The sequence below is a fragment of the Maylandia zebra genome, linkage group LG10 (genome assembly GCF_041146795.1).
Source record: "Maylandia zebra isolate NMK-2024a linkage group LG10, Mzebra_GT3a, whole genome shotgun sequence".
Taxonomy (NCBI): domain Eukaryota; kingdom Metazoa; phylum Chordata; class Actinopteri; order Cichliformes; family Cichlidae; genus Maylandia; species Maylandia zebra.
The window spans coordinates 16,524,098-16,551,437 of record NC_135176.1 but is presented as its reverse complement, the minus strand read 5'-3'; the positions used below and the strand labels follow the sequence as shown (position 1 = coordinate 16,551,437).

General features: G+C 39.8%; 4 protein-coding genes across 7 annotated transcripts; all 4 read left to right on the top strand.

Moving 5' to 3' along the window:
• Window positions 1-888: 888 nt before the first annotated feature.
• On the top strand, window positions 889-6,903 carry LOC101478582 (uncharacterized). Of its 2 annotated transcripts, none has more exons than XM_004550044.3 (6): window positions 889-955; window positions 1,744-1,848; window positions 1,939-1,981; window positions 2,180-2,304; window positions 2,796-2,854; window positions 4,137-6,903. In XM_004550044.3, the coding sequence occupies exons 1-6, from the start codon at window positions 952-954 to the stop codon at window positions 4,620-4,622; spliced, it is 822 nt and encodes a 273-aa protein (XP_004550101.2). In that variant the 5' UTR covers window positions 889-951; the 3' UTR covers window positions 4,623-6,903. The 2 variants fall into 2 exon arrangements, with proteins under 2 accessions (XP_004550101.2, XP_004550102.2); XM_004550045.3 differs by having other exon boundaries at window positions 899-955; window positions 1,747-1,848.
• A 1,564-nt stretch (window positions 6,904-8,467) lies between these two features.
• timm10b (translocase of inner mitochondrial membrane 10 homolog B (yeast)) lies at window positions 8,468-10,434 on the top strand. Of its 2 annotated transcripts, XM_004550043.6 has the most exons (4): window positions 8,468-8,562; window positions 8,649-8,764; window positions 8,843-8,938; window positions 9,659-10,434. In XM_004550043.6, exons 2-4 carry the CDS (start codon window positions 8,735-8,737, stop codon window positions 10,142-10,144), a joined length of 612 nt encoding a protein of 203 aa, XP_004550100.1. In that variant the 5' UTR covers window positions 8,468-8,562; window positions 8,649-8,734; the 3' UTR covers window positions 10,145-10,434. The 2 variants fall into 2 exon arrangements, with proteins under 2 accessions (XP_004550100.1, XP_076745306.1); XM_076889191.1 differs by having other exon boundaries at window positions 8,474-8,764.
• Window positions 10,435-12,585: 2,151 nt separating this feature from the next.
• Window positions 12,586-19,610, top strand: ilk (integrin-linked kinase). Of its 2 annotated transcripts, XM_076889190.1 has the most exons (14): window positions 12,586-12,710; window positions 12,809-13,020; window positions 13,107-13,241; window positions 15,060-15,225; window positions 15,509-15,604; window positions 15,770-15,866; window positions 15,967-16,050; window positions 16,139-16,224; window positions 16,307-16,416; window positions 17,913-18,040; window positions 18,345-18,466; window positions 18,554-18,653; window positions 18,879-19,009; window positions 19,104-19,610. In XM_076889190.1, exons 3-14 carry the CDS (start codon window positions 13,153-13,155, stop codon window positions 19,251-19,253), a joined length of 1,359 nt encoding a protein of 452 aa, XP_076745305.1. In that variant the 5' UTR covers window positions 12,586-12,710; window positions 12,809-13,020; window positions 13,107-13,152; the 3' UTR covers window positions 19,254-19,610. The 2 variants fall into 2 exon arrangements, with proteins under 2 accessions (XP_076745305.1, XP_004550097.1); XM_004550040.4 differs by lacking the exon at window positions 12,809-13,020.
• A 1,318-nt stretch (window positions 19,611-20,928) lies between these two features.
• smpd1 (sphingomyelin phosphodiesterase 1) lies at window positions 20,929-27,291 on the top strand. The gene is made up of 9 exons (XM_004550036.5): window positions 20,929-21,107; window positions 21,338-21,599; window positions 22,703-23,023; window positions 23,330-23,610; window positions 23,864-24,037; window positions 24,826-24,997; window positions 25,120-25,196; window positions 25,563-25,708; window positions 25,790-27,291. The coding sequence occupies exons 2-9, from the start codon at window positions 21,381-21,383 to the stop codon at window positions 26,206-26,208; spliced, it is 1,809 nt and encodes a 602-aa protein (XP_004550093.1). The 5' UTR covers window positions 20,929-21,107; window positions 21,338-21,380; the 3' UTR covers window positions 26,209-27,291.
• The last annotated feature ends 49 nt before the right edge of the window (window positions 27,292-27,340 follow it).

The following is a 27,340-nucleotide window of genomic DNA, read 5'->3' as shown; positions in this document are numbered from 1 at the left end:
AAATGTCTTAATATCAAAGACCCCTGTTGTCCACAGGTACCGCAGAGCGACAATCATGATCACAAAGCAGGGCTAAAACCACAAACCACATGGGCTTAATGGCTAAAAGAAACATAGCAACCACTTGATGAAAGAAAATATGAATCAGTATGGGTTTCATAAACATTAACAAGTGAAGTTCTCTGATGTTTTTTTAAATATATTTTTTAATCCTTTGAGTTAATGAATTGCTAAGTTTTAATGAGCAATTTAAATGGATACTGCTTATATTTATTTAGCCATCGACATTTGTGTTTATCTGCCCTGCAGACACTCACGTATGTAGATGTTCTGGGAAACTTTTCACAACTGCATTTTTTTTCTTATTTTCCAACCACAACAGCTAAACCACAAAGCGCTACGTCTATGCAAGATTTAAATTCTTGATATATACATAGCATACGTAACAATGGCCCTTGCATACAGCTGACAGAACACTATAAATGTGAGCTTATCGTTCAAGACCACATTGTGGTTTTCACCATTTTTCGACTCTTTATTTCTTTTTTAACTCTAACGTTGAGAGCAGACCAGTCTGTGTGAAATTCTCTGCTTTCTTATTGTAGATAGTTTTTTACTGTATTTGTTTATAACTGTGACAAACAATATTAAAGTTGCTATCGTTTCTAAACAGTTGTCATGTTTATATTATAATACAGCGATCTATATGAAATTATTCTGTATCCCACTGTAGTGTTGAGACTGCGTGCCTCAGAATGAGGTTACCTCGCTTCCTGTTTGTAACTGAAGAACATTCAGTTTTCAAAGTACCGTGATACCAGCGAGGTAACAGAGGGAGGGTAAAAATAGACTACAGTGTTGCACATCTCACTGATTAAACAACGTGATGCCCTGTAACCTGAGAGCAGTCGTATCAGACAGAGAACACGTTTTCTTCAAGACGGCTGGAATATGGGTAGGATATGAAGACCTTTTAGAAATTTTAAAGTTATACATATCTGTTATATCTATATCTATATATATCTATATATCTATATATATATATATATATATATATATATATATATATATATGATATGTATATTTCACAACATTATTCATATCTCACATACGTCGTATATCGCTAAGTATAATTCTGTATAATTTGCTATTTTCCAAAATACTAGAAAAATATTTTTCTAGTTATGTTATGATTATGGCAGGACAAAAGATAAAAGTCAAAACTCCAGGCTGACTGAGTTAGTAATCATGTCTGTGTATATATGTATGTAATCGTATGGTTCTTTGTCTACAGTAGTTAAGCATGTTGTGCTTGTGGGAACATGGCAAAAGCATTTTATGTAAATTTGTCAATAATTTCTAGTTGTGAACAAAACTGAGAGGGAAAGATTATTTTTGAAAAGCAAACCTACGACGCTTCGCTTGTAGAAACACTCGAAGCTGTATACGTTAATAACTTTAAAGTAGCCATATCAGGCTTTAAAGTATGCAAGGTCGTAGTTTTCTTAAAAATTCTCCTCTTCACCATCAGTGATTGGATTTGTCCAACAATGTTAAAGCATCTAATTGTTTTTAGAAAACATGCTAGAATCATTTCTTTTTCTCTTTGATACTGTGATGCATAGAAAGGGGGTTGTAATATTAATGACAGCGCAAGCAAATAAATAGGTTTGAAATATGAACACTGAGTTCTAAAATGTGTCATTTTTCAATATTAGTGGTCATTTTGTTTTTGTCTCTTAGTAGATATTCTAACTGTAGCCGTGGCGCTGCTATCTGTGGCCCTGTCGATCTCTTTATGCCTCAATGTGATCTTTTGCATCAAGCGAAGAACTATTTTGTGCAGAGGTAAGGTGATATGTAATCTAAATGTATTCACAGTTATTTCTAACGCACTCTTTACTTTCTGTAAATTTGCAACATATTTTATTCACACAGAAAAAAATGGATCCTGCTGCCCCCACACTTCTGAAGAAGAAACGTATGTTTTTTAATATATATTTGTTTATTTATTTATTTTGTTGGCAATGTATTATTTAGTCCAATAGACAACACTTGATTGTAAGTAACAGTAATAGATACTGGAGTATTTTCATTTTATTTTTTGATAAAATTACAATATGCAAATAGCATCACATTGTTTAAACAAACTGTCCAAATGTTCTTTCATATTTTGAAGCCTGTCACACAATGAAGGGCATTATTTTCATGACCTTAATCATCAAGAGCAGAGGGAAAATCCCCACAATCATCATGAGCAACAGGAAAATCCAATCTATGGCAACATCAGCACAGAGAGAAGAAGTGAGTGTGTCTGCTTTCTGACTCGTTTCGAAAAAAACAAGACAAAATCAGTGCGTTAGCATTAAGAAACACTTGTATACCTTAATGTATAACTGTGTATGGTTTGCTGATATATACAAAAACATTTTTGGCAAAAACAAACATGGAAAACATGTTTTAATATGGACTAAAACTTAATGGATTAACATGTGCAAATTTGCCTTAATTGTACATCCCCCCCAATTGTTGACTTATAATTTAGTTGTCTTGTTATTAGCATTCCGTCCGAATGTTTAACCCTGTAAGACCCAACCCATCAAAAAATAGCCAGAAAATTCTGATTTTTTGGAACTGAGATGTTTATTAGCCCTTAAAACAAAATCCACAATTTTTCTTCGCTATATCATGTTGTGTATGATCATGTTGACGAGGTCTCAGAAACTCATGTATCAAATATGATACAAAGGGCATTGTTGTTAATAAAAGAAAACATTATTTGTGTTTTACTTCAGGTTCTGCAGAGGGTTGCTATGAGATGATGACCATGCAACGCACAAGAGAAAGTAAGAAGGTAAGTGCTGTTCATAAGTTTATTCAAATCTATCTGCAAGTGTATTTTAGTGGATTAACATATTCCTATTACATGAAATAGACTTTGAAATACCCTAATAAGACTCTCATAAATTAATAAAAAGCTCATTTAACTCCATCTTTATTTACAGAATTTCTATTAACTGCATAACTCACAGGTTCTTTGAAGTTCCTTTGAGTTGTTACATACAGTATTCTGCACACTAATGTATGTGAATGGCACTTGTAACTTGTGTATATAGTTCTTCTGTCATTCTTACACTTCTTTCATTGATTACTTTACTTGCTGATGATGTGACTTGTGAAATATATGTTAGTCATGTAAAATTAGCGCGTCGATTGATAGCGTTTAAAAATGTGAAAGGATGACACATTATGCTTCTGTGTCGGCGCTACTCAATTAAAGAAGAAATAATTACTGTTTGACACAGTTAGTCGCTTACTTTTAAAATGCTCATTTGTTGAGCGCTTGTGATTGTTGAATTTGAACAAAGACTATTCATCATCTTGGCTAAATCTGTTACTGCCTGATGCTTTTAAGAGTGTACTGCTCTGGAGTAAAGAGACGCGCCAAAATTATTACAAAAGACAAGAACAAAATTGCGAAATGGAATGCAGCGCAATAAACATTTTACCTTATTTCCATAACTGAAGATACAATTGTAACCAAAAATAACTGATTAGTTGCCGTGCCCTCCTTCTACTTTCTATTTTTTGTGATGGTAGGAATTCATTTTACTTGTTTTTCACTTTGTCCTACTGCACACGGTTTGCAGTTATGATTTTGACCAAACTCGACACTAAGTTCAGTTACATCGTTTCTTTTACAACCATTTTATAACCATTAAGGAGACTAAGATAGATATTATGACATAAAATGGACTTCAACTGTCAGTATTTCACACAGTATAATAATGTTCTGCACTGACTATCTGACTATACTCAAGAAGTCAGCTCAATCTAAAACTAAATACTTACATTTTGTGCAAAAATACAACAGTCAAATCAGTTGAACTGATGCTTACAGAAGTGCTTTCAAAACGGAAGGCAACTGACACCAGAGACTCTTTGTGGTCAATAAAGCTGTGAACCAATGAACACAATTAAGCCTGAAGCCTTCTAAAAATAAACTCGACAAACTCAAATACATGAGAACATACACAGGAGCCACTAAATAGGATGCAGAAACCGGTGCAGAGTAAAGCAAAACCTGAAATCAATTTTACAATCAATCTATTTTTGTCTGTGTTGTCTGAAACCAGCCTTTCCAGAATGACCTGAATTATGCCTCACTGGACCTGAAGACTGCAAAGAAACGAAAGAAGAAGCATCGCCATCAGCATAGCCAGTCACAGGGACGAAATCATTTCCCCGAACAGCTGTCAGTCCACCACACACCTCCTCCGAATACATTCTTGGAGGTGGATGCAGACATGGATGCTCATCTTCCGTCCAGAGACACCAGCACCATGGTTTCACACAGCAGCATCTACCTCAACAGTCAACAAATAGCTCAACAGACAGAGGAAATGGAAAGAGAAAAGAATCTGACGCTGGAGAGGAATGTTGGTTGGAATAGTATGCGAAGGCGCGAGGATGGAGGAAATCAAGAGAGTGAAGAAATGAAAGATGAACAAGAGTGTAACAATGGGAGTTTATGTGAACAGCTTTCAGAAGTAGAAACCTTTCAGAGCTGCACAGATCCTTTCATTGGTAGCTTTAGCCAGGATGGTCACCAGTACGGTTAAACAAACATATCAAGTTTTACTGTTTCGAACTGTTTTGAACTGAAATCTATATCACCTGAAAAAGACTTTTTGGTTTTTATTTTATTTTATGTGCAAAAAACAAACTACTGTCTATTACTACAGCTGTAAAATGAAACTACGTCACCTAAAATATTCAAACTGCTTGCAGGGTTGAGCAATTTCCTCTCCGAGATAGACAAGATGAGGTCTCCTCATTGAGCAACAGAGGAAGAAAAGTGTACCTTTCATGCAGAGGGTGTAATAAATGTAAATAAAGCTAAAAGGAAACTCTTTGCGTGACATTTAGATGTCAAGGCCCGTGTGGAAATTTTTCAGTTTATTGCAAAAGATGAGGAAAACACCAAATCATCACAGGCCATGGAAGAACTCTCACTGTTTTGATGTCTCATCATCATATATTACCAGATGTCTCATAGAAAGGTGTGAAGAAATTATTTCTTACATTTGTTTTCCACGATGTGGGCGCTGGCTATGTGCTGAGAGGGAATGTTTCACTGAAAAACTCGACATGCTCAGCATATGTGAAACCGCCTCTCGGTAATGCTAAGGGTGAAGATAACATTAACGTGACGATAACGTTTAAAAAACAGAGAAGTAAAAACAAAAAAGGGGGGGAAGCTTTAAGTGGGACATAAGTGATGACATTTTGTTTTCCCTGTGGGCACCTTACTTTGTTGTAAATGTCATGTAGGATTTCACACGTCATGGTTATGACAATGGTTGTTACTTTAGTAATCTATTGCACATATGAGCTAATTTGCCATCTGCTTAAATGATTATTTCCCTCACTGTAATCCCTTGGCAGGATAATTTACTGCCCGGCTATCTGCCGAGGGAATTGAGCTATGGAGTGAACTCAGCAGTCAGAAGCCTGCAGCCCACTCTTTGTTGACAGTTTTTCAATAGCTGACCATGGCCTACTTCCCCTCTATGGATTAAATTTTGCCCTTGGGCATTTTGGATGCAACTCTTGCAGACATATGGGAATGTCACAAAAGAAACTTTTCACGGATAACAGGCACCGTTAGTAACTGTCATGTATGAGGACATAAAGGCAGTCATTTATACAGGATGTTTTCAAAATTATAAAGTCACGCTTCTATAAAGAATCAGTTGTAATTAGGAGCAGTTTATCATTTAAATATGGGTATTAATCTTATACTGTAGCCTATTAAGTTGATTTGCAGTGGGCATTTCCTAAGTTACTCTTTAAATAAGTATGAATTGACAACTTAGCTTTTAGATCTATCTTAATCGTGTAATTGAAAAAAGAGATAACGCTTTTAATGTGTTCTGTAATCTAATATGACATGATGAGAAGCAAAAGGCAACACACTTATCTTTACATAGACAAAGGAAAATGTACTGTTTTATACTATGCTCTTAGAGTAAACATACAACCAAGTACCAAAGTTTATGACTGGGTTACAGTAAAGTATTAAAGGGACATTGACAATGCAGGAAATCATTCAACTACGTAACGTCTTCATAATAATGATTTGAGTAATTAAATGATTATGCAGTCCACAAGAATGGCTCAGCCAAGCTGACGCCCATTTTGGGGACCCTGCAGAGAATCGTGCTTCACTGCTGACTTAACTTTGATCAAGCGGTAAGAAAATGAGGTACATTTTCAAAGGTATTTATCTGCCTTTCAGCAAGGCTCAGCAAAAATCTGCAAATTGCATGATGTGGCTGTGAGGAGACAGAAAATACAAAAGAAGATTAATTTTTTAGTTAAAAAAATAAAATGAAAAAAAAAGTAAAGTAAAAAAAAAAAAATTAGTAGTAATTAAGATATGACATTGGCTTTCAAACTCACAGTACAAATTTGTGGTTGCATAATCACAACCCCTTAACGCCTAGTGTATCGTATTTGATACATGCAGTTTTTTTGTGACTTTTTAAACTGAAATGCCAGATGTAGCAAATACAATACAAATTAAGCACCATATATGGAAATTAAAACGTATAATAATTTATAAACAAATTTGTCAGATGGCTCAATAAACTCTCTGTTTTCAAGAATTTGAATTTTCTGCCGATTGTTTCACAGCTCAGGCTTTAAAGGGTTAATTTCAGCCATGAAAAAGCAATGCAACAATTCTCTTTCAGCTTGTAGTCGGGCATGTGGTTTCTTTGTAAGATTGCTATCATTGTACAGTTTGCTTATGATGCCACATGTGACCTGCAGTAATTGGAACAGGTGTTATTTTTAAGTTGCTTATTTGTTTCATGTATGTGTGCGAAGAGAGCGAGAGGAGGGGGGATGAGATGAAACAAAGATTACATGACAGATATGAAATATAAAGTGGGTTACACTGCAGCTTGTGAATTGTGCATTAAATTTCTATAGTGCGTTTCGAACAACTGTTAAAGTAAGTGTGACATTCAATAGAATAGTTCAGTAGAGACAAACAGCTCACGATCCAAAGCACACCACTGAAGGTGACTGCGGGAAAGGTTAATGCTGGACATCTTAATACAGAAAAGGCAGCATTTGGTGATGTCCATGGGTTCTGGACGTCAGGTAAATGTTGACATCCATCCAAGTATTAAAAACTAGTCATAATTTTTTAAATTATGTTAGCTTGTTCAATTACAAAATACTTTTGAGCCTCTGAAAATGGGGGATTATGTATAAAAATGCATGCAATTTTAAAACAACTAACACAATACTTTTGTTAAAGCACTTACATTAAAGCTAAAAGTTCGCACCTCAATGTAATCACATCTTGATTGTTTGATTTAAAACCCACTGTGGTGATGGACAGAGGCAATATTAGCAAAAAAAAAGTACTTTGTTCAAAAACCTATGGACTTAACTGTAAGTGGGTTTTCTAATCTGTTCCACCTCCTTGTAAAACTGCTATTAGTCATCTAAATTTATTTGGCAATGGTTACAACGGACAAAGGTTGCAATCAAGGATAATCAATATTATTATGAACGCGTTATTTTTTTTAAATCTTTAATAATAATTTTGCTACTCAGACAGTTACAGGTTGAGGCCAAGTATACTGTTTTCAAAGAACATAACCTTATTTTGTATTATAAACAACAGAACTCAGATTGTAGTATTTCAACCTCATAATACACAAATGATGCTAAAATTCTAACATTTGTAACTACTGCCATAACAATCTAGGATATTATTTTCAGTACATAAAGTACTTACCAGCAGATACAGTTGCACAAAGGAGTAGCAACCAGAGACCTTAAAAGAAAGAAACAAATTGAAGGGTCAGTATTTTTAAGTAATAAGTGCCGCTGGAGATTTATTTTTGATTTGTTCTTTTTAAAGGATGTTAAGTTATACTGTATTTTTAAGTATTTTTTAAGTAGTGATTACTCACAAGTACTAATTTAAGTAATGAGTGCCAACCATAGTTCTTTAGAGAGAAAAACTAAATTGTAGCAAAGTGGTTTGTTCTGAGGCAGTGAAGGGTCATATTATCCACTTGCGGCCTACCTGTAGAGACTGGCTAGCTTCTCGGCTGTTTTTCTCAAACTATGATAGGAAGCTCGCTACGGTACAACAACTCATTTCTGTTATTAAGTTTAAATAGCATGGTTTGGTTACGACCTTGGTTACCTGCACGAACCTGAATAAACCATAAATTTAGGTCTTCCACCTTTCAGACGGCAACCCAATGCTACTATGCTAGTAAAATACAGTAGCAAACAGGCAGAGAGATGATGGTAGATAATTTACACGAAATATAAGAATGTATAACAAAAATTTAAAAAAATAAAAAAAAAAAACATCATGTTATCTTTCACTTTTTTTCTAACCAGCCGGAAATGGAAACTTTTTTTTTCACAGACTACGTAGTGAAGCCTCTGATGGGCGGAGACGATCTTCGTAACCAACATGGCAGCGTGCATGTGAATGTCATGCAGTTGTTGCGAATTATTCAGGTGCGCTTATTTCAAATGCGAATATTCCGTTGTTAAAGCCTATATGTGACTTATATCTTGTCGATTTGTACCGTCACCCAACCCAGACAATCTAAAAGTGGGATCATTTGTTCAGTACCGCAGCTGATCACCGCTCATGCTAACATATTAGCTTAGAAGTAGACAAATTTCCATGATGGATCCTGACCAACAGCTGAGAAACGTAAGTCACTTTAAGTCACTGCTTTATAACCCAATCAGCAACACGGCTGGATGATGAGTGTGAATGTATGTTTTTCAGCTGCGGGATTTTCTTCTGGTTTACAACCGAATGACTGAAATCTGCTTCCAGCGATGCAGCAGCAACTTCAACTACAGAAACCTCACAATGGACGAGGTAGGAAAAGCGAAGATCACAGTTACTGTGTCGGCTACGTGGTGGTATTGTTTGATTGCCGTGTTCTGCGTCTCAACACGATTTCTTTCAAGTGTTTTTTTCTGTCGGCTGTTCCATTTAGGGGTCGCCACAGCGGATCGTCTGCCTTCATCTCACTTTACCCCTAGCATCGTCCTCTGTCACATCAACCTTTCCCCTCCTCCACTATATCCATGAATTTTCTCTGTGGTCAATGGATTTTCCTCTTTTCTTCCTGCCTACTGTCTCAACCGTCAACAAACTTTGTCCAATATATCACCTATCTCTCCTATGCACGTCCAAACCTTCTCTACCTTACCTCTCTAACTTCGTCTCCAAATTGCCAAATCTAAGCTCTTTAATATACTCATCTCTAAATCTGTCCATCCTGGTCATGCTGCTTTATTGTATTTACAAACACATTTGATGTTGTGTAACATCTTTGACAGAGAGGACTTTGCCTGTGACCCTACTCTGTGAAAGAGAAACTTTGTAGCATTCATAGGCCCTTACTGAATTTAACCTGCAATAAAGAAGCCAGTTTTATGTTGCAGCTTGAATATTTTCAGTCCAGTCAAACCACTAAAAATAGTCCCAGCCAGGATGTGGATAACACATTTGCCTACTAATGCATATCTACTGTGTGATCACAATATACTGTAGTTTTCTGCTTTCTACCTCTGACTGCTGTTTGCCTTCCAGGAGCGCTGTGTGGACAACTGTGCAGGGAAGCTCATTCGATCTAACCATCGTTTAATGGGCACCTATGTGCAGCTGATGCCTCGGATGGTCCAGCGGCGGATGGAGGAGCTGGAGAGCAAAGCTGCAGAGAATGCCAAGGAAGAGGCAGCATCTGGAGCTGCTGGGACTGAAATTTCAGCAACACATCATGCTCCCAACACCTCATCTCCACTTCCAGCTGAGCTGGATGCGTCTGTGTCCTCAGAACTCAAATTATCAGCTGCCACACCGCTCACTCCCACAAATGAAACGCTAAATGCTCCAGTGCTTGATAAAGCTGGCATTGGACCTTCATATACAGGAGGATTTTCTCAGCCTTCAGTAGCTGGTGGCCAGATTGATTCTGCCAGCTCTCCGGCACTGTTTACGTCATCTAACTCTTCATACTTATCAGAAGATGCATCTAAATCAGAGAGCCTATCAGGACAAAAAGAGTCTAATAAATAGGGTATAGTTGATATCTTGTGACCAAATGTCAGCATTTTTTTTCCTTTTCCTTAGTCAGCAATAGATGAATCTAAAGTCAATTAATGACCATGAAAGGCATTACATGTTACAGGTTTGACACAGTTATCGATCAAGAGCGTTATATGAATCATTTTGATCAAAAGACATGAGGAGGAGGAATGTCATTCATGATAGGAATTTCAATTGTGCAGTAATTTTATGGTGACTTCTTACACAGTAGGGAAAAAATTGTAAAAGGTTAACATTAAAAGGCTACCCATAAAAGGTGATGTTGTTTGCTAATGAGAGTTGTTTGACAGCATGTGTGTGTTTGTGTGCATCTGTACCTACAATTCAATTTTATTTATATAGTGCCAATTCATAACAAGAGTCTCCTCAAAGCTCTTTATATTGTAAGGTAAGTACCCGAAACTATTAGAAAGAACCACCAACTATCACGTGATCTCCTAAAAACAAGCGCTGGGTGACAGTTGGAAGGGAAAACACTCTTTTAAAAGGAAGAAACCTCCAGCAGGATTATGCTCAGGGAGTAGCAGCTATCTGCCACGACCAATTTGGGATGAGGGGAAAGAGAAGAGAACAAAGAGAGATGGGACAAAGGACACACTACAGGAGAAAGAGTCAGAGTTTGGTTGTTACTCATGATTAAATGCAGTTGTGTGTATATACACACAGGGAGTGAAAAGGACTGAGTTAAAAAAAAAAAAAAAGCCGGGGATTTCAACAATAAATGCATGATTCTAAATCAAAGCACAATCGTACACCTGGTATAAAGACCAATCTGGTGTTTACCCAGATGTGCTTAGCCAAGACAGATGTTTTTTGGAATTGCACAGTTTAACAGTACAGCGTGTAGTATATAGTGTAAGTTATAAAATGGTAGGATGACCCTCTCTGAAAAATGACAGCTTTTAAAATATAACAGTGACAGAACGTTACTTTTATGGTTTGAAAACATTAAAGGCCATCCCGCCTTCATCCTGTTCAGGTGTCTGAACACAGTCGGGGGAACGCCACGTGCTCTGGCTTGTGTAGCTCTGAAGGCAGTTCACGACCTTTGTCACATATCATCATCTTCCCCTCCTCCCCATCATTTCCTGTGTTTGCACAATCTGTGTTGCACACCCTCTAAATCCAGAAGGAGAGCCGCAATAAACAGCCAGCAACTGTGCGTTCTTATGGCTGTGAATGAAGACGTTTGGTTCCAGTTATTGATGTTGTTTGGAGAAAATGTTTTTTGCCACAATATTTCACCGCCCTGCTGCTGCAGAGAGGGAGCCAATGAGATTTACATTCCTTGTCAATAACAAGCTAGTTAAAACAGATGAGGGGATTTCACGTTGCCATAGGGAGTTATTTGTCCTAAAAACACTAAGTAACTGAAGAACATAAATCTTGCTGTTTTGTTATTTTTCAAGTTATAAATTGGCAAAAATAAATAAATAAATCTATGTAAGAACAACCAAGTTTATGAAACTATGACACTTAATAGTTTTAATTTGTATACATATATAATCCTGTTGTGATGCATTAAAATGCTATGAAAATTCATAATTAGCCAACATTAATTACTGGGTTATTCTTTAATAATAATGGATTGGATTTATATAGCGCTTTTCAAGGCACCCAAAGCGCTTTACAATGCCACTATTCATTCACTCTCACATTCACACACTGGTGGAGGCAAACTACGGTTGTAGCCACAGCTGCCCTGGGGCAGACTGACAGAAGCGAGGCTGCCATATCGCGCCATCGGCCCCTCTGGCCAACACCAGTAGGGTAAAGTGTCTTGCCCAAGGACACAACGACCAGGACAGAGAGCCCAGGGATTGAACCGGCGACCTTCCGGTTACAGATGCGCTTCCCAACCCCCTGACCCCCTGAGCCACATTCTTCAACACAGTTTGAACTCTCTTAGATAAGTTTTCTTGTAATTTCTTTAAGTAGTCTTCAGTTCTTTAGGCTTTTTGAAGGACATTCAAAGCTCTTCTTTGGCTGTTGGGTGCCTTTGATTCCATTCTCTGTCAACATGATCTCAAACTGCTTCCCAATGTTGAGGTCCGACCTCTGGGGAGGCCAATCCATGACTGATAGTGTGGCCTTTTCATCCGTGTTTCTTTCAGATACTGTTAATCTGCTGTAGATAGTTTTTTAGTCCTGCCACCTGCCATCACCAGTAGGCGGTAGGTGAAGTGACTTGCCCAAGGACAGAACGACCAAAACAGACAGAGCTGGGGATCGAACCGGCAACCTGCTGGTTACAAGATGAGCTTCAGCAGACCTCAGAACATCTAAATGCCCTGCTTGCTTTTGCATGGTTGCGTTGCCTCCAGCAGGGAGCGCTGGTGCTTCGGTGTCCCGGGATATGGTTGCCAGTAGCGGACACCTCCTCGAACTTCTCTCCAGCTGTAGCCCACATCAGCTCTGAGGAGCGGGGCGTGGACTCGGAGCGACCATTCCCTGCTCTTAAATTTGAGGAGACGGCAGACTTTCGCGGGGGAAAAAGAAACCAACAAGAAATCGATCGCTCACCAGCTGGTAAAAGGTTTGAAAACTTTTTTTCTATACAGTTCATACTTTTCCTAAACATACAACAAACCCGAGAAGCTTCGTTGTTGACTGAACTTGAACATTTTTTTACAGTAGTTTTCAAAGTGATCCAATAGGCCAGCCCATCCGATTCAACGGAGGCAGATGAAGCCAAGAGGAAACGTGGGGGCTTTATATTCTGCTGGCTTCTGGATATTTTTGCAGCAAAAATAGTGAATTTAACATTTTGATCATTTTTAAGGCGCCCACGGACCTTAAAACTAGTCAGCCATCAGAATAGCGCTGATAGCAATCTAGATTCAAAAGTGAGTGATGTCTGATAATGTGCTGGAAGGTGTGCAAAGCTTTTAAGTGTGAGGGGGTGAAAACCTTTTAATAAAACCTCTTACAGGCTCTGTGATCCTGAGCTTAAACCAGGCGGAACCTGCAGCATACCCATGGATGACATCTTCACACAGTGCAGAGAGGGCAACTCTGTGGCTGTTCGTCTGTGGCTGGACAACACGGAGAATGACCTCAACCTGGGGTAAGCAGATAACTGTGCACACTCATTCAAACAGACAAGGCTTTGAAGAGGACTGCTGCTGGACTTTCTGCTGAATCCAGCTGTGATGTTGAAGCCTGTGCAACGAGACCTGGACTTTTAAAGAATTTGTATTAAAAGCAAATGATTCTTTGGTGTTTTTGTGTGCTGGTGTGCATTAGAAAAAGGTGATCTTTGGCGCATTGGAGCTGGTCACATAGTTTCCATATTGTTCTCGCTCTGCAACTCCACGTACTGCTGAGCATCACTAAGCTACAGTCTGTACTTTTTCCCCCCCTTCTTCTTATGAGGTCATTTCCAAAAACTGCTTATGGGTAATTCAGAGGAGGTTTCACAGCAACTTACGTGACTCAGAGAGCTTAAGATTTGCCCCTCTAGAAGTGTGTTGTGTTTAAAAAACAGCTACTTTTAAAGAAGCCACACTTTGGGATTAAAAGTGAAATCCAAACTATTACTGCCAGATGATTTTATATTAATCAAAGGGTGCAGCCCCGTCAACATCTGCCCTTTCCAAAAAGAAGACCTCACTGCTAAAGATCTCAGTTATCTCATTCTTTGGTCAGGCCATATATGTGCAGTTTGTTGACGTTGCCTCTGAGGGCTGCAGAGCTTCTAGCCAACCACGCAACAGCCAAGACCATTTCCTCTGTTTCAGCTCCATACAGGGCCAAGCCCTCGCCGACAGAGCTACCCAGACAGCTCTCTGCAGTCCCGCATAAACATTTGAGAGGCCACTCATTATGCTGGAGGCCTCCTTTTTGGCTCTTACTCTGAGGAAGCTCAGCTATGCGGTCAGGCCTGTTTTTACCTTTAGAATATCTAATAATGTGCAATTAAAGCGTCATGTGTCGGCAGGGGAAATGTGCTACATGTTAGTGGAATTCCTTTACCTCTACATCTGGTACAAAAGGAAAGGGAACTTAGAAACAAACATTTTACCAAACAAACAAAAAAGCTGTTTCAGATCAGCCCCCTGGAAACGTGTGACATAAAGAGACATGAGGAGAAAGAGAGAGAGAATGTGTAGCTCAGGATTCCACTGTGTTTTTTCCACCCTGTCATTCCTGAGTTTTTTTCTCTCTCTTCTGTTACTTTTTATAGCCCAAAGGGCTGGTTAGACTGCACTGTCTGTCCACACAGTGCTGGATCAGAACAGACAGAATGTGCCTAACTGGCATTTCACTTAAGTGTTAACCTAGTTCTGGAGCTACTTCCTACGGGCTGTACAAGCTCTCTTAGGGTTTATTGTTAAATAGAGTGGAGAGGTTGTGGCTTTGCAACGAGCTGCGAGAATCCCCAGCAGCTGCCTTGGGGTCAGGTAAAGCAAAACGGGTGAAAGAGGGCCAAGTCACATGGAGGTGATATCCTGGGCTCCTCGCAGGCTGCTAGAGTGCAGTGCTGCAAGTGTTTGCGCCTTTACATATGTTAGTAGCTATTCCAGCTTGCACTGGCATTTTTATCACATGCCAGTCATCAGAGGAGTCACCAGAGGAGTATAGGCTGCAGGAAAAGTGCAGTAGCATATGCTTAAGTCTAAATAAAGATTAGCAGTTGGTGTGTGTGTGTGTCTGTGTGTGAGAACCTGGGTGTCTCCATGTCATAGAGGAAGCCACACATGTACAATTTTGTCAGAGGCCGCCAGCATCCTCCTACATGCAGTTCAGCGAAACAAGAATGTCATCACCTCACAGTGACACACACTTCATCAACTGAAAATATACTTGTCAGACTTTATAAAGTAAGTTTACAGTAAAAGTATGTCTTCTTTGCTTCCCGTACTGTGCTTGCCCTGTGGCTTAGTGATGACCACGGCTTCAGCCCTCTCCACTGGGCGTGCAGGGAAGGGAAGAACGGCGTTGTCGACATGCTCATCATGCGAGGTGCCCGCATAAATGTGATGAACCGTGGCGACGATACGCCGCTGCATCTCGCCGCAAGTCATGGACACAGAGACATCGTGGCCAAGGTAAACACAGCGCTTTATACAATACACTTTATATATTCACGTAGGGACTTTTTTTCTAGAGCTGAGTGCTTGCTATCTGACATTCACACACATTTACATACCGATCAACTCAGAACGACTGAACTGCCAACCTTCCAGTTAGCAGATGACCTGCTCTCCTGAACCAAAGCCACCCAGATACAGATACAGTGTTGTTAATCAGTGGGTCTGTGTATGTGTTTTATTTTTTTTTAGGTGGGTCAAATCTTATTTATCATTATGCCCTTTTGTTTTTTAATGGCAGCTGATCCAGTGCAAAGCCGACCCCAACACAGTCAATGAGCACGGGAACACCCCGCTCCACTACGCCTGCTTCTGGGGCCAGGATGAAGTGGCCGAGGTGCAGTACTTTACTATATACCCATACACAGATGCTCTCTCTTTACTTTACCATTATCTCTTTGCTCCCTCTTCTGGTCAGAGATGGTCACTGCAGTCTTTTTCTGTGAAGCTCTTCAGTATCTAATCTGTGCACATTACATTGTTTGACCACTTTTTCTTTTAGGACCTGGTGGCCAGTGGTGCCCAGGTGTGTATATGCAATAGGTATGGACAAACACCTTTGGACAAAGGCAAGCCTCACCTAAGACAGCTGCTACAAGGTGCTACAGGGGACTATTTTTGGATATTTTAACAGACAAACAGGGGTTTTTTGAAAAGGAAATAATTATGCATTCTTAATTTTTGTTGTTTTCTTTTTAGAAAAGGCAGAGAAAATGGGCCAGAGTCTGATCAAAGTTCCATACAAGGAAACTTTCTGGAAGGGCACCATGCGGACACGACCCCGTGAGTAGCATTTATTCCACACTCTAGGGGCCAATCATCATATCAAAGCAGAATGTTTGCAATAATAGCGATGTTTTTGACCTTGTAGGTAATGGCACCCTCAACAAGCAGGCTGGTATCGATTATAAGCAACTCTCGCTGCTGGCAAAGATCAATGAAAACCAGTCTGGAGAGGTTAGCTGCACTCTGTTTTTATTGCTGCGTGCCAGTCTTTTTCAGCTCCCCGGCTGTTTAACACCATGCGCTCTGTTTGTAGTTATGGCAGGGTCGGTGGCAAGGGGACGAAATTGTAGTAAAAGTGCTACAAGTGAGAGACTGGACCACCAGGAAGAGCAGAGACTTCAACGAGGAACATCCTAAACTGAGGTGATTCAAATAACCGTACTGTAGGAATGAGAAAGGTTATAGTGGTGGGTCTGGGGCAGCAGTGCTTCTTGTGGTATCTGAACAATGAATCGGTATTCCATTGCATTGACTGTATATGAAAGATGGATCTAGCCATTGTTACAGCACGCACTGGTTTGTGGAGTTACATTTCGACTCTTATGACCTTTGCCATAATTCTTGAGCCAGAACTCACCATATTTGGACAATTGTATTATGAATTTGGGTGGGTAAACGGCACAAGGAGTCATCATATTTATCATAAAGCTAAATATTCCAGGAGGCACTAACACTGCATGTATCATACAGTTCAGTGACTTAGTTTGGTGGTGTTAAATTCACACTGTATCTTGGCCCTAATAATGCATAATTTTAAGCTTTAAGCTTTAAATGAGATAGTTTAAATAAAAAAAAAACATATCCTGGGAATTTATCTTTATAATTTAATTCTTGAATTAAGCTTGTTTCACCTCTGCTTTTCGTGTCATGGATCATGGGCAAACATCACAGGGTCACATGCTGTCAGCCTGCGTGTTTATGTAAACTGAGGCAAATACATTTGGTGCTGCAGTTTCTTATCTTGAGTCGGCTTAGCGTCTGTTTGAGTTACATAGAATCAGTCGACATTTGGCCTGGTGGCCATGCACTGGTAAACACAGTCCTCGTGTAGAGTACAGATGACCGCGATGAACCGCCGGTGAAGTCTGTGGTCAAAGATTAGCTAGGATGTTGTGCAGGATTCTTATGCAATGGAGGAGAGGACCCTTTATTTTTGCTAAGTCGGGTTCTACAGCAAACATGAACCTCTTTTATAAGATGAAACCAGACCCTTCACAATGTGACTCAAGCATTACTTTCTAATCCTGTTTTCTGTTATGAACTTATCGTGCAATAACCGTCGAACCCTGCAGAACGTGTTAAGACGGGCCCAGGCGGGCCCACAGAATGACTTCAGCATTCTGAAGCGTCCTCTGAATAGTATTAAATCACCTGAGCAAAACTGCATTCCCATCTCATCTACTTTTAATAAATTCTGTCATCCTCGGGATAAAATGACCAGAACAGAAGGTGAGAGAATCCTTTGAGCAGGCCAAATCAAAGAAACCTCACCAGGAAGGCTGAGTGCGCAGTAGGAACGTCCTGGCTGTGCTTGATGCAATCATCAAAGCGCTGGTTATGCGTGCGCCGAAGATTAGAGGCAACATAAGCTCTTTCATGTACTGCAAAAATAGGTGACAGTGAAATGCAAAAACACTGCTGCTGGGCTTAACTTTAAAGGTGACACAAATGGTGGGGTGGTTTCTCGTGGATTTGCAAAGCATTCTCGTGATTCAGACCAAGCTTTGAGGCCATTTCTTCTCTGTTAGTCTCTTCTTATCCCAGACAGACCATCTTGAGCTTAGAATAAATAGCTATTTATTAAATAATATTTAGAAACACTTCACAATCTCTCTTTTTTTTCTGTTGTGGCTTGATAGGATTTTTTCTCACCCAAACATCCTACCTGTTCTTGGGGCCTGTCAGTCACCGCCATCCCCTCACCCTATAATCATTACCCACTACATGCCCTACGGATCCCTCTACAACATATTACACCAGGGCACCAGTAAGTCATTTGACAATGTGTGCATGCGTTAAAATGAAAAGGCTCAAATTTGTCTTTTGTCTCAGCCTGAAAGAGCTAAGACTGCGGCAGGTTTGCCACTGTGGATGACGCTGTGTGGCTTCATACATTATGGATAAAGAAACGTATTTGTGCATGCGTCTTTCTCTCACTTATTTCTCTTATTTCTCTCACTCCCCCCCATCTCACTCATTCATGTCAGCTAGTCAGTTAAGTGACATTTAGATGTTGGTATCATGGCACTTAATTAAACCCCATATCCTACTTCTGCCTTCTGTTCCCTCAGCTCTCGTGGTCGACCAGAGCCAGGCAGTGAAGTTTGCACTGGACATTGCCAGTGGCATGGCTTTCCTCCACACCTTAGAACCAATGGTTTCGCGGCTTTACCTCAACAGTAAGCACATCATGGTGAGAGGCCTTTCTGCTGTCTTTTATTTCATTAGATATCCGCATGTTTATTATCAGATGTGATCACAAGATGTAATTCGTCTACAGATTGATGAGGACATGACCGCCAGGATAAGTATGGCGGATGCTAAGTTGTCCTTCCAGTGTCCTGGTCGTATGTACTCTCCAGCGTGGATGGCTCCTGAAGGTATTTATTCCCTTTTGTTTTTCTCCTCGCTCACTCACTGTTCCCTCCTGCTTCCTGCTCACTAAATGCCTCCTTCGACTTTATGAGTCTTTCAGCCAGGAGGAAACTGCGCTGTATAATTTAGTACCAATTAAGAAGCAGTCGTGCTGTTTTACCTGGTAAAGTTACATAATGAAGATCTAAGTTATAGTGCTTATGTTTATGGGGTTTTTTTTCTTTCTTCAGCTTTGCAGAAGAAGCCCGAGGACATTAACAGAAGATCTGCAGACATGTGGAGTTTCGCTGTGTTATTGTGGGAGCTCGTTACCAGAGAAGTCCCCTTTGCTGATCTCTCACACATGGAGATAGGCATGAAAGTAAGTTGACACAGTATTTATCTGCCCATAGGCTTCAACATTACATTACAAACACGTGCAGCTTTTCTACTTAACACCGCCCCAATATAAACAGGTGTCTCTCGAGGGTCTTCGGCCGACCATTCCCCCGGGGATTTCCCCTCACATCTGTAAGCTGATGAGGCTCTGCATGAATGAAGACCCAGCCAAGAGACCCAAGTTTGATATGATTGTTCCCATCTTGGAGAAAATGCAAGACAAGTGAATGCTTGTGCATCAGTTCACGCACTTCCTTTTTCATGTTTAATCACCAAACCACTCTATAGCATCACTTCCTTTATGTATCTGCCAAGCCACTGTAAATAATTCCAGGAACCACTTCAGCGACCCACAGTTCAGACACTAATATTGTATTGCTTTTCTTGTATAAGTTAAATTTGTAGTTAAATGTTCTTTTTGGCTAAGCAGATCTTTTGTAATGACTGAGACTTGGTCACTGAAATGCTGGCAAGCTCTTTTTTTGATCCAGTGTGGATTTCATTCAGTGAAATATGTATAGAATCGATTCTTTTATGCACACCACTGACTGCCAATGCAATAAATGTTTTATATTTATGACAAATGCTTGTTCGTTTCATTTGAGACATCATTTTACTTTCATCACAGACTAAACATTGTCACATTTTCACTTCTTAAAAATCGTTTTCGCTACCTGGATGGGGTTTTGTTTATGTCATTGGGATTTTCTGTCAATGATTGCTTCCGCTCTTTTGTCTCCGGTGGAAAATTCTTCAAATATTACACAATTCTTCACTTAAACTCGTGGAGAAAAAAACAGATTTTGGTGGTTAAAGGTCAAGGTAAGTGACTTTACAGCCATTTTTTGGTCTTAAGAATTCACACTCTGATTCTGACACTGACTGATGTCTAAACACTATGATATTAAAGATCAGCTTCTCAAAAACCAAGATTGCAATATTTTAACTAAGACTAGATGTGACGAAAGCATTTTTCCAATTTGGAAAACTAACTAGAATAAAGTAGAAAATAAAAAGGAAATCTTTTTAGTTTTAGTATTTGGCAGTTTATTTGAATGTGTTTGGTGAAACTTCGGATATGAGTCAACTGCTTTCAAAAGTTCCATGTTTTTACTGTAATGCTAAATCTAACCTCTGCCATATCTGCCCTTAATTAAGAAGACAAACTAACACTAATACTTTTAAACAATAAAAACGAAACTAAAATGATCAAAACCCAATCTGGAAATTACGTGAAACTAAACCGAATTTAAAAAATCAGTAGAGTCATATCATACTAATATGATAACGATATTAGAAAAAAAAAATGCAATAACTGTCAGAGATATCACGGTGTACTTCAAAAATGTTTGACCTTATTCCATGTTTGGTTGGATTGGGAATCAGTCATCTTGGTTGCTTGCACATTCAAGTTAATAACTATATAGAAATTTGAATATTTTGTTGATTCTTTGCAGTAGTATCCATATTTACATGTGTCATAATAGACCCGCTGGTACTGGTGATAGCGTTACACTTATAAAATAATAAATTATGAATCAGTAACGCATGCACACACAAAGGAAATAAGCAACTTACAACTGTTTTGACCAAAATTAAGACTTTATTGGTTTTATTTTAAGATAGCGGACATAAAGCAGAATATACTGACGATCAGCACATTGAATTTATAGTCCCAAATTTATAAAAGTTTGCTTAGGCAGCTATTTCTGGACTTCAGTCACTGTGTAATTAAGGAAGAATTTGGTCAAAGGGGAGGTAAAAATATAAACGGTCAGCGCGTGACCTCAGCTTTGATAATCTTTAATTGACTTCATTTGACAGCTGCAGACTGTGGGCCAATCAGAAAACAGGAAGGGGGGGGGAGCGCACGAGTGAACCCGGCCTCACGTGACGTGTCAGCTGACTTTTTCAGAAGTCAGAGGAAGCAGCAGCAGCGGCTGAGGTGACAGTCGGACTTCCACAAAGAAAGAAGGCTGCCGTGCTCATTTCGTTGCACTTTGTGGACGTGGGAGCTGGGCCGCTCTTGACCTTCCCGCTTCTCACTCAGGGAAAACTGCGGCACTTTGTTATATTCAGAGGTATGGTATCAGAAGAGTAGCTAGCTTTGTTAAGTGTGTGTTCTCGCTGCTGCTGTGTTAGTAGCTGACATACAGAGGAATATTGCTTGCGGTTGTTTGTGAGTCACTTATTCTGAAGCTGAAGCTGAAGCTGAAGTGTTAAGTTAAGCACCGCGACAGTAAGTGTTACTTCCTTGACACCCATCCTTGTTTTGTTCTTGTTGTGCCTGTTGTGTTGCTGTCCTGTACAGAGGCTGAGGCAAACGCTCTCTGAGGACACCTGCTGTCTGGACCATGAGGCTCTCCTCTCAGCCGCCCTCCTTTGGGCTGATAACCTGCTCTTTGGTCTTGATATTGCCGCTGTTTGGCTCCTGTCATCCAGCGCAGCTTTCCGGAAACCCCAGCCTGGTGTTCATGGAGCAGCTGAGCCACTCAAGTGTCAGATTCAACTGGAGAAATGTCACCTGCTACGTCTGCAAAGCTGTCTTCACCATTGTTGATGTTGCCCTTCTGGTAATGTGTTAAAAATGTCCTATTAAACCACAAGTTGCACAAGTGCAACAGACCATCCGGTCCTTAGAGCAGCTCAGGAAGTCATTTGTTTTAAAAGTGAAAAACATTTAGGAGACGTTTACTGGAGTATTAAAACTGCATTTAAGTGTAGTTATACATTACTTGTTGTTGTGGACTGCATTTTGACTACATGTATAATTAGAGCTTACGTTTTTACAGTCCGTAGAAAATCTTGATCAAAGTCCAACAAATGTTGGAAGACTGCAGCTGCCTCATAAAATGCTGTGCAGGAAGAGTATGTTTTCCATATTAACCTGCATCATGAAATAGTGAGAGGTGCTTCTAGTATATTCAATATTCCCTTTACCATTTACATCAGTGTGTTTTCTAATGTTGAGAAGTAGAAACATTTAAACTGGATGGCTGAAGACTAGATTTGATATCAACATATGCTTCTGGTTTAACTGTTTTTTGTTTTTTTGTTTGTTTGTTTTTTATTTCTTCTTTGTGATTTGTGGTTTGTTCTGTTTATTGCACATTGTCCAACTTCCTAAACTGAACAAGGGACTTCTCTTAAGCTGTGGCAGTTACGCTTTTATTTATTTGTTTATTCAATTCTGGTACAGCCAAATTGGGTTAAAAAGACAATAAATCTGAGCAGTTCGCATTATGTTTCCAAATGTGAATCACCAATTATGTTAGAGAATATTACTGCACTTGCAGAGCATAAAAAGTTTAAAAATGTTCGTGGTGTATGATACAAGTCGTATGACACTCTGCTTCTTCTGTGTTTAGCATAAAAGTCCTTAGACTATGTCATGTGGTCTCTATTGACCACAAATAACATGTTTATCGTTAGCTGTAACTGCTGACCTCAACCACATGTGTTTGCATATTCTCCTGTTTTTTAAGTGCAGATGCTGCACTTAAATTCTGTGACTTATGTTCGTACTGTGAAATGTTTCTTTGAGCATGTTTAAATTCAGATTGTTCTAAACAAATTTTAGCTTGGCCTGCTTTGCAGGAAGTTCAAATGCAGTGGTTCGTTTTCTTAATTTCCTCCTCTCAGAGCTTGTTTTTTCTCTGTTAACCCCTTCCCCCAGAGTGATGCAAATGAAGAGCGAGTGGCACAAGCAGTAGGTGAGGCGTGTATCCGTCTCCATCTGGCTGATGAGCAAGTCTGTCGGGATATAATTGAGCTGTTCAGGGATGACTTCATAAGGGCCCTGCAGGAGTCATTTCTGTGGCCCACTGAAGCGTGTGCTATACTGGTGGGCCCTTCCTGTGGCAAATTTGATGTGTATGCACCTTGGAACATCACTTTGCCAAATGTTCCTAAGCCCCCCGTTAAACCACCCTCTCCTCCCAAACCGGGTTCTCCACAGAGCAGAGTACTGTTTCTCACAGACGTCCACTGGGACAGGGTGAGTGTGTGAAACGAAAAGAGCCAAAATTGAAATTGAAGTGAAATCCTGGCAAACTTGGCTATTCTTGTCCTAATTTTGTGTATATATGTAGTCCCTCAAAGTGTGTCTGTCAGTAGGTGTGTATATGAAACCTTTTTATATTAAGGTCATACGTTTGTTAAAAACAAGGTTAAAGTTAGTGATTTACAGCGTCTGTATATTTTCGGCTTGACTCAGCATAAAGTGTTATGGCTTTGATCACCTGACTTGTTTTGGTTTAACTCGTGCCTTAAAAAAAATATTACTCTTTGTTCCTCCTGACAGGAATATGACGTCGGCAGTGCTGCAGACTGCAAGGAACCTCTGTGTTGTCGTAACAATTCAGGCTCTCCAAACTTGAGCAGGAGGAAGGCTGGGCACTGGGGAACTTATGGAAAGTGTGACCTGCCTCTTTGGACAGTGGAGAACCTTCTGGAAAATGCTGCCAAAGCTGGGCCATGGGACTGGGTTTACTGGACTGGAGACATACCAGCACACAATGTGTGGTCACAGACCAGGGAGCAGCAGTTGTCAGAGCTTACTGTCATCTCCAGACTCATCCACAAGTAAGTTAGCTTTAAGTTTAACTGACTTTTTTTGATACGTGCTACTTTAGCTCATAAAACAGCAGATCAGAGTAGTTTTAATATTATAAAACTAACAATATATGTTGTGCTGGTTTATGGCTACATTCATTACAAACACACTGTAGTCTGACTCAGACCATGTTAACATTCATAGGGTTGTCCAGTCATAAGTTTGTCATGTGCTATCTTGAACTGGTCCAATCTCATGTTGACTCTTAACTTTTGTCCTCAGACACCTGGGACCTAATGTGATGGTTTACCCTGCTGTAGGAAACCACGAGAGCACACCAGTAAACAGCTTCCCTCCACCCTATATTCATGGCAACAGATCCTCTTCCTGGCTATATGACCAAATGGCAGAGGAATGGGCCCCGTGGTTGCCAGATCAGGCATTGAAGACTTTAAGGTTACTGAATTTTATGATTTTATTATATGTGAATGTCCTTTGCCACAGTACTGCAGTTAAAGCTACCCGTAGGTAACAAAGCATTTACACTGGAACACGAGGAAACTGTGTTTATGATGCAGTTTCACTTTGACTGGTTACCAGTGATGGAAAGTGTTTCTTATAAACTTACTGGCCACTTTTTTAGGTGTAGCTGTTAAACTGCTCATTAATGCAGATATCTAAACAGCCAATCACATAGCAGCAACTAACCTGATTAACTGCTCATTAATGCAACTATCTCATTAGGCAATCACATGACAGCCACTCAGTGTGTTTAATCACGCAGACATGATGAAGACAGTCTGCTGAAGTTCAAACCGAACATCAGAATGTGGAACATGGTTATTTAATTTAATTTGAATGTGGTATGGTTGGTGGTGTCAGATGGACTGGTGTGATTATGTCCGAAACTGCTGATCTGTTGGGATTTTCCCACTCAACCATTTCTAGGATTTACAGAGAATGGGCTGAAAAAGAGAAAATGCCCAGTGAACAGCAGTTCTTTGGGTGAAAATTCCTTGTTGATGCCAGAGGTCGGAGAAGAACCTAAAGAACCATTTGTTACAACCATGGTATACAAATGGGCTACAAAAGACCACTTCGGTCCCAGTCCTGTTGTTGTATACACTCACTGGCCAGTGAGTGTATACAACACTTTGAGCTTCAATAAGTGACCCAGAGCCTGATAATGTCTAGAGTTTCATTTAAATTTGAGTCATTCAGAGGTCCTGTTGTTGTAATTACAGATATGGAGGATTCTACACAGTGCAGATTCAGCCTGGTCTGAGGCTGGTTTCTCTCAATATGAACTTTTGTGCACGAGAAAACTTTTGGCTGATGGTGAACTCCACCGATCCCGGGGATCAGCTGCAGTGGCTCATACACATTCTCCAGGCCAGCGAGGACAAGGGAGAAAAAGTGAGTTTGATCATTTAACACTGTGACATTGGGATTCTCTTATTTTAATTACCTCTGATCTCATTTATTAAGCAAAGGAAAACATTTATTTTTCTTTAAAAATATCTCCTCCTTTATTGTAGGTACATATCATTGGTCACATCCCACCTGGCCTTTGTCTTAGCAGCTGGAGCTGGAACTATTATCACATTGTCAACAGGTAGCTGCAGTAGCCACTGAAGATTTAATATAAAGCTGTTAGAAACTGTTAGAAGATAACTGGAGTACTAAAGTCAGTCTGGCTACCTCTTTGTCACTTGGAGAATGATTTGGGCTCGTATTCATTAAGCAATGGTTTATTGTTTAATTGCAGAGCATTAAATGTTTCCCAATGTGAATTTAGAAAAGGTGCGTGTGTAATGCTGATCAATGCAACTAAATCCCAATAAGCAGTATTCTTGGAATTACAGCAGCGAGATACAGAGCTGGCTTATTACTAGAAACACTTTTCAGCATCTGAAGCATGTGAACAGAGATGAATTGGTTGGTTTCTCTTTGGTAAACTACTCTCGCATCCTTTCTTCAGGTATGAAAGTACAATCACTGGACAGTTTTTTGGCCATACGCACCTGGATGAGTTCCAGATGTTTTATGATGAGGAAACCATGACCCACCCATTGGGGGTAGTGTTTATTGCTCCCAGTGTCACTACCTTTGTTGGCCTTAATCCAGGTGAGTTAATAATTGAGTTAAATCATCTTCCAGCATTTCATAAGCAGCACACTCACACGCAGCAAAAATATATCTTTTCAGGATACCGTGTCTACTATGTTGATGGGAACTACCAAGGAAGCTCTCGGCTGGTACTCGACCATGAAACCTACATCATGAACCTTACAGAGGCAAACCACAGTCCATGGGCACCACATAGTCCACAAAAGGATCCTAAATGGACACTACTGTACCGTGCCACTGAAGCTTATGGTCTGTCTACTCTGTTCCCCTCCGATTTTAATCGGCTGATTGGGACCTTTATCAATGATGATCCTGTCTTCCAGAAGTTCTGGTATTTGAGGTATAAAGGACACGTCTCAAAGCCTTGCAAAGAGGTCTGCAAGACCGGTATACTGTGCTACCTGCGAAGTGGGCGTTATGATGACCTGAAGCAGTGCGACTACCTTAATGGTTTTAAAGGAAGCTTAGCCAGAGCTGCCACAAAAACTCTCTGTTGATCTGATGGAGTTTAGCCTGGAAAAGGCAGGGTGAGGGGGAAAAAGCAATATGACTAAATATGATACTGAGCCAAAAACAAATCATCCTCTGTTGCAGATGGACAATGATTGTTTTTTTTGTTTTTATAGGTTTGGTTTCATAAAGTCACTTGACCTATTATTCATGTTCACATGGATGTGGAACTTAGAAACCCAACTTGAGTATTTGCTGTGCCTCATCACTAATAATGTGTTTTAAATCACTTAGATGAATGTGGGACGGTTGACTTTTTTTCTTTAATGTCAGTTGTGAAAAGGGTGGTTAAAATTGTTCTGAAGCGCACACAGTGTTAGGCATTACAAGGATTCTTCAGTTCTCATGATTTAAGCAGTTCTTTTGAAGCCAGTGCCTTTTCTTTTTTTCTTTTTTTTGTTAAACATGAACTTATCGATTCTTGCGATATATCTTTTAAACCTCTGTCCCTCTGAAATTTTAGTCATCCATTAATTTTCTTCTTTTTATATAAATTTGGGGTTGCAAAGTGGCTGGAGCCTTTCCAGCGGTCGTGGGGCAAGAGGTGGAGCACACCCTCTATAGGTTGCAAGCCTGTGGCTAACACAGACAGGCAGCCATTCACACCCACATTGACACAAGAACCGACACATATACAGTAACCTTGCAAACTCCACACAGAAAGACACCTGCTGGCAGACCTTATTCTTGTGCCGCGATGAAGCTAATCTCAGTCCCACAGTGTGACTCAAATGTTCTGGCACTTTAATATCTTTTTTTTTTTTTTAAGTCCTTCGTCAGCACCATTGTTTGGATTTTAGGCCTGTGCTTTATGTAATCCACCTTATGTGCAACATTTTTTGCCTCAGCAAAAACATCTTTTAGCCAACCAAAGAGCAGTATTTTACATTCCTAATGTTTACTTCTGCCTGCACTTTGTTTTTAGCCACTTTCTTTAGCAGTGAATAAATCTGACATGCTTGTTTGGCTCCTCAAATCTGGGGAATTAATGGTGTAACAGGAAAGTGCTTGTAATATAAGCAGTAATTTAAGCGATTGTACAGAGTGTGAATAAAATTGCTTGCTCGTTACCTATTTGTGGGGCAAATATTGAGTTTAAATTAAAATGATTATTTTTAA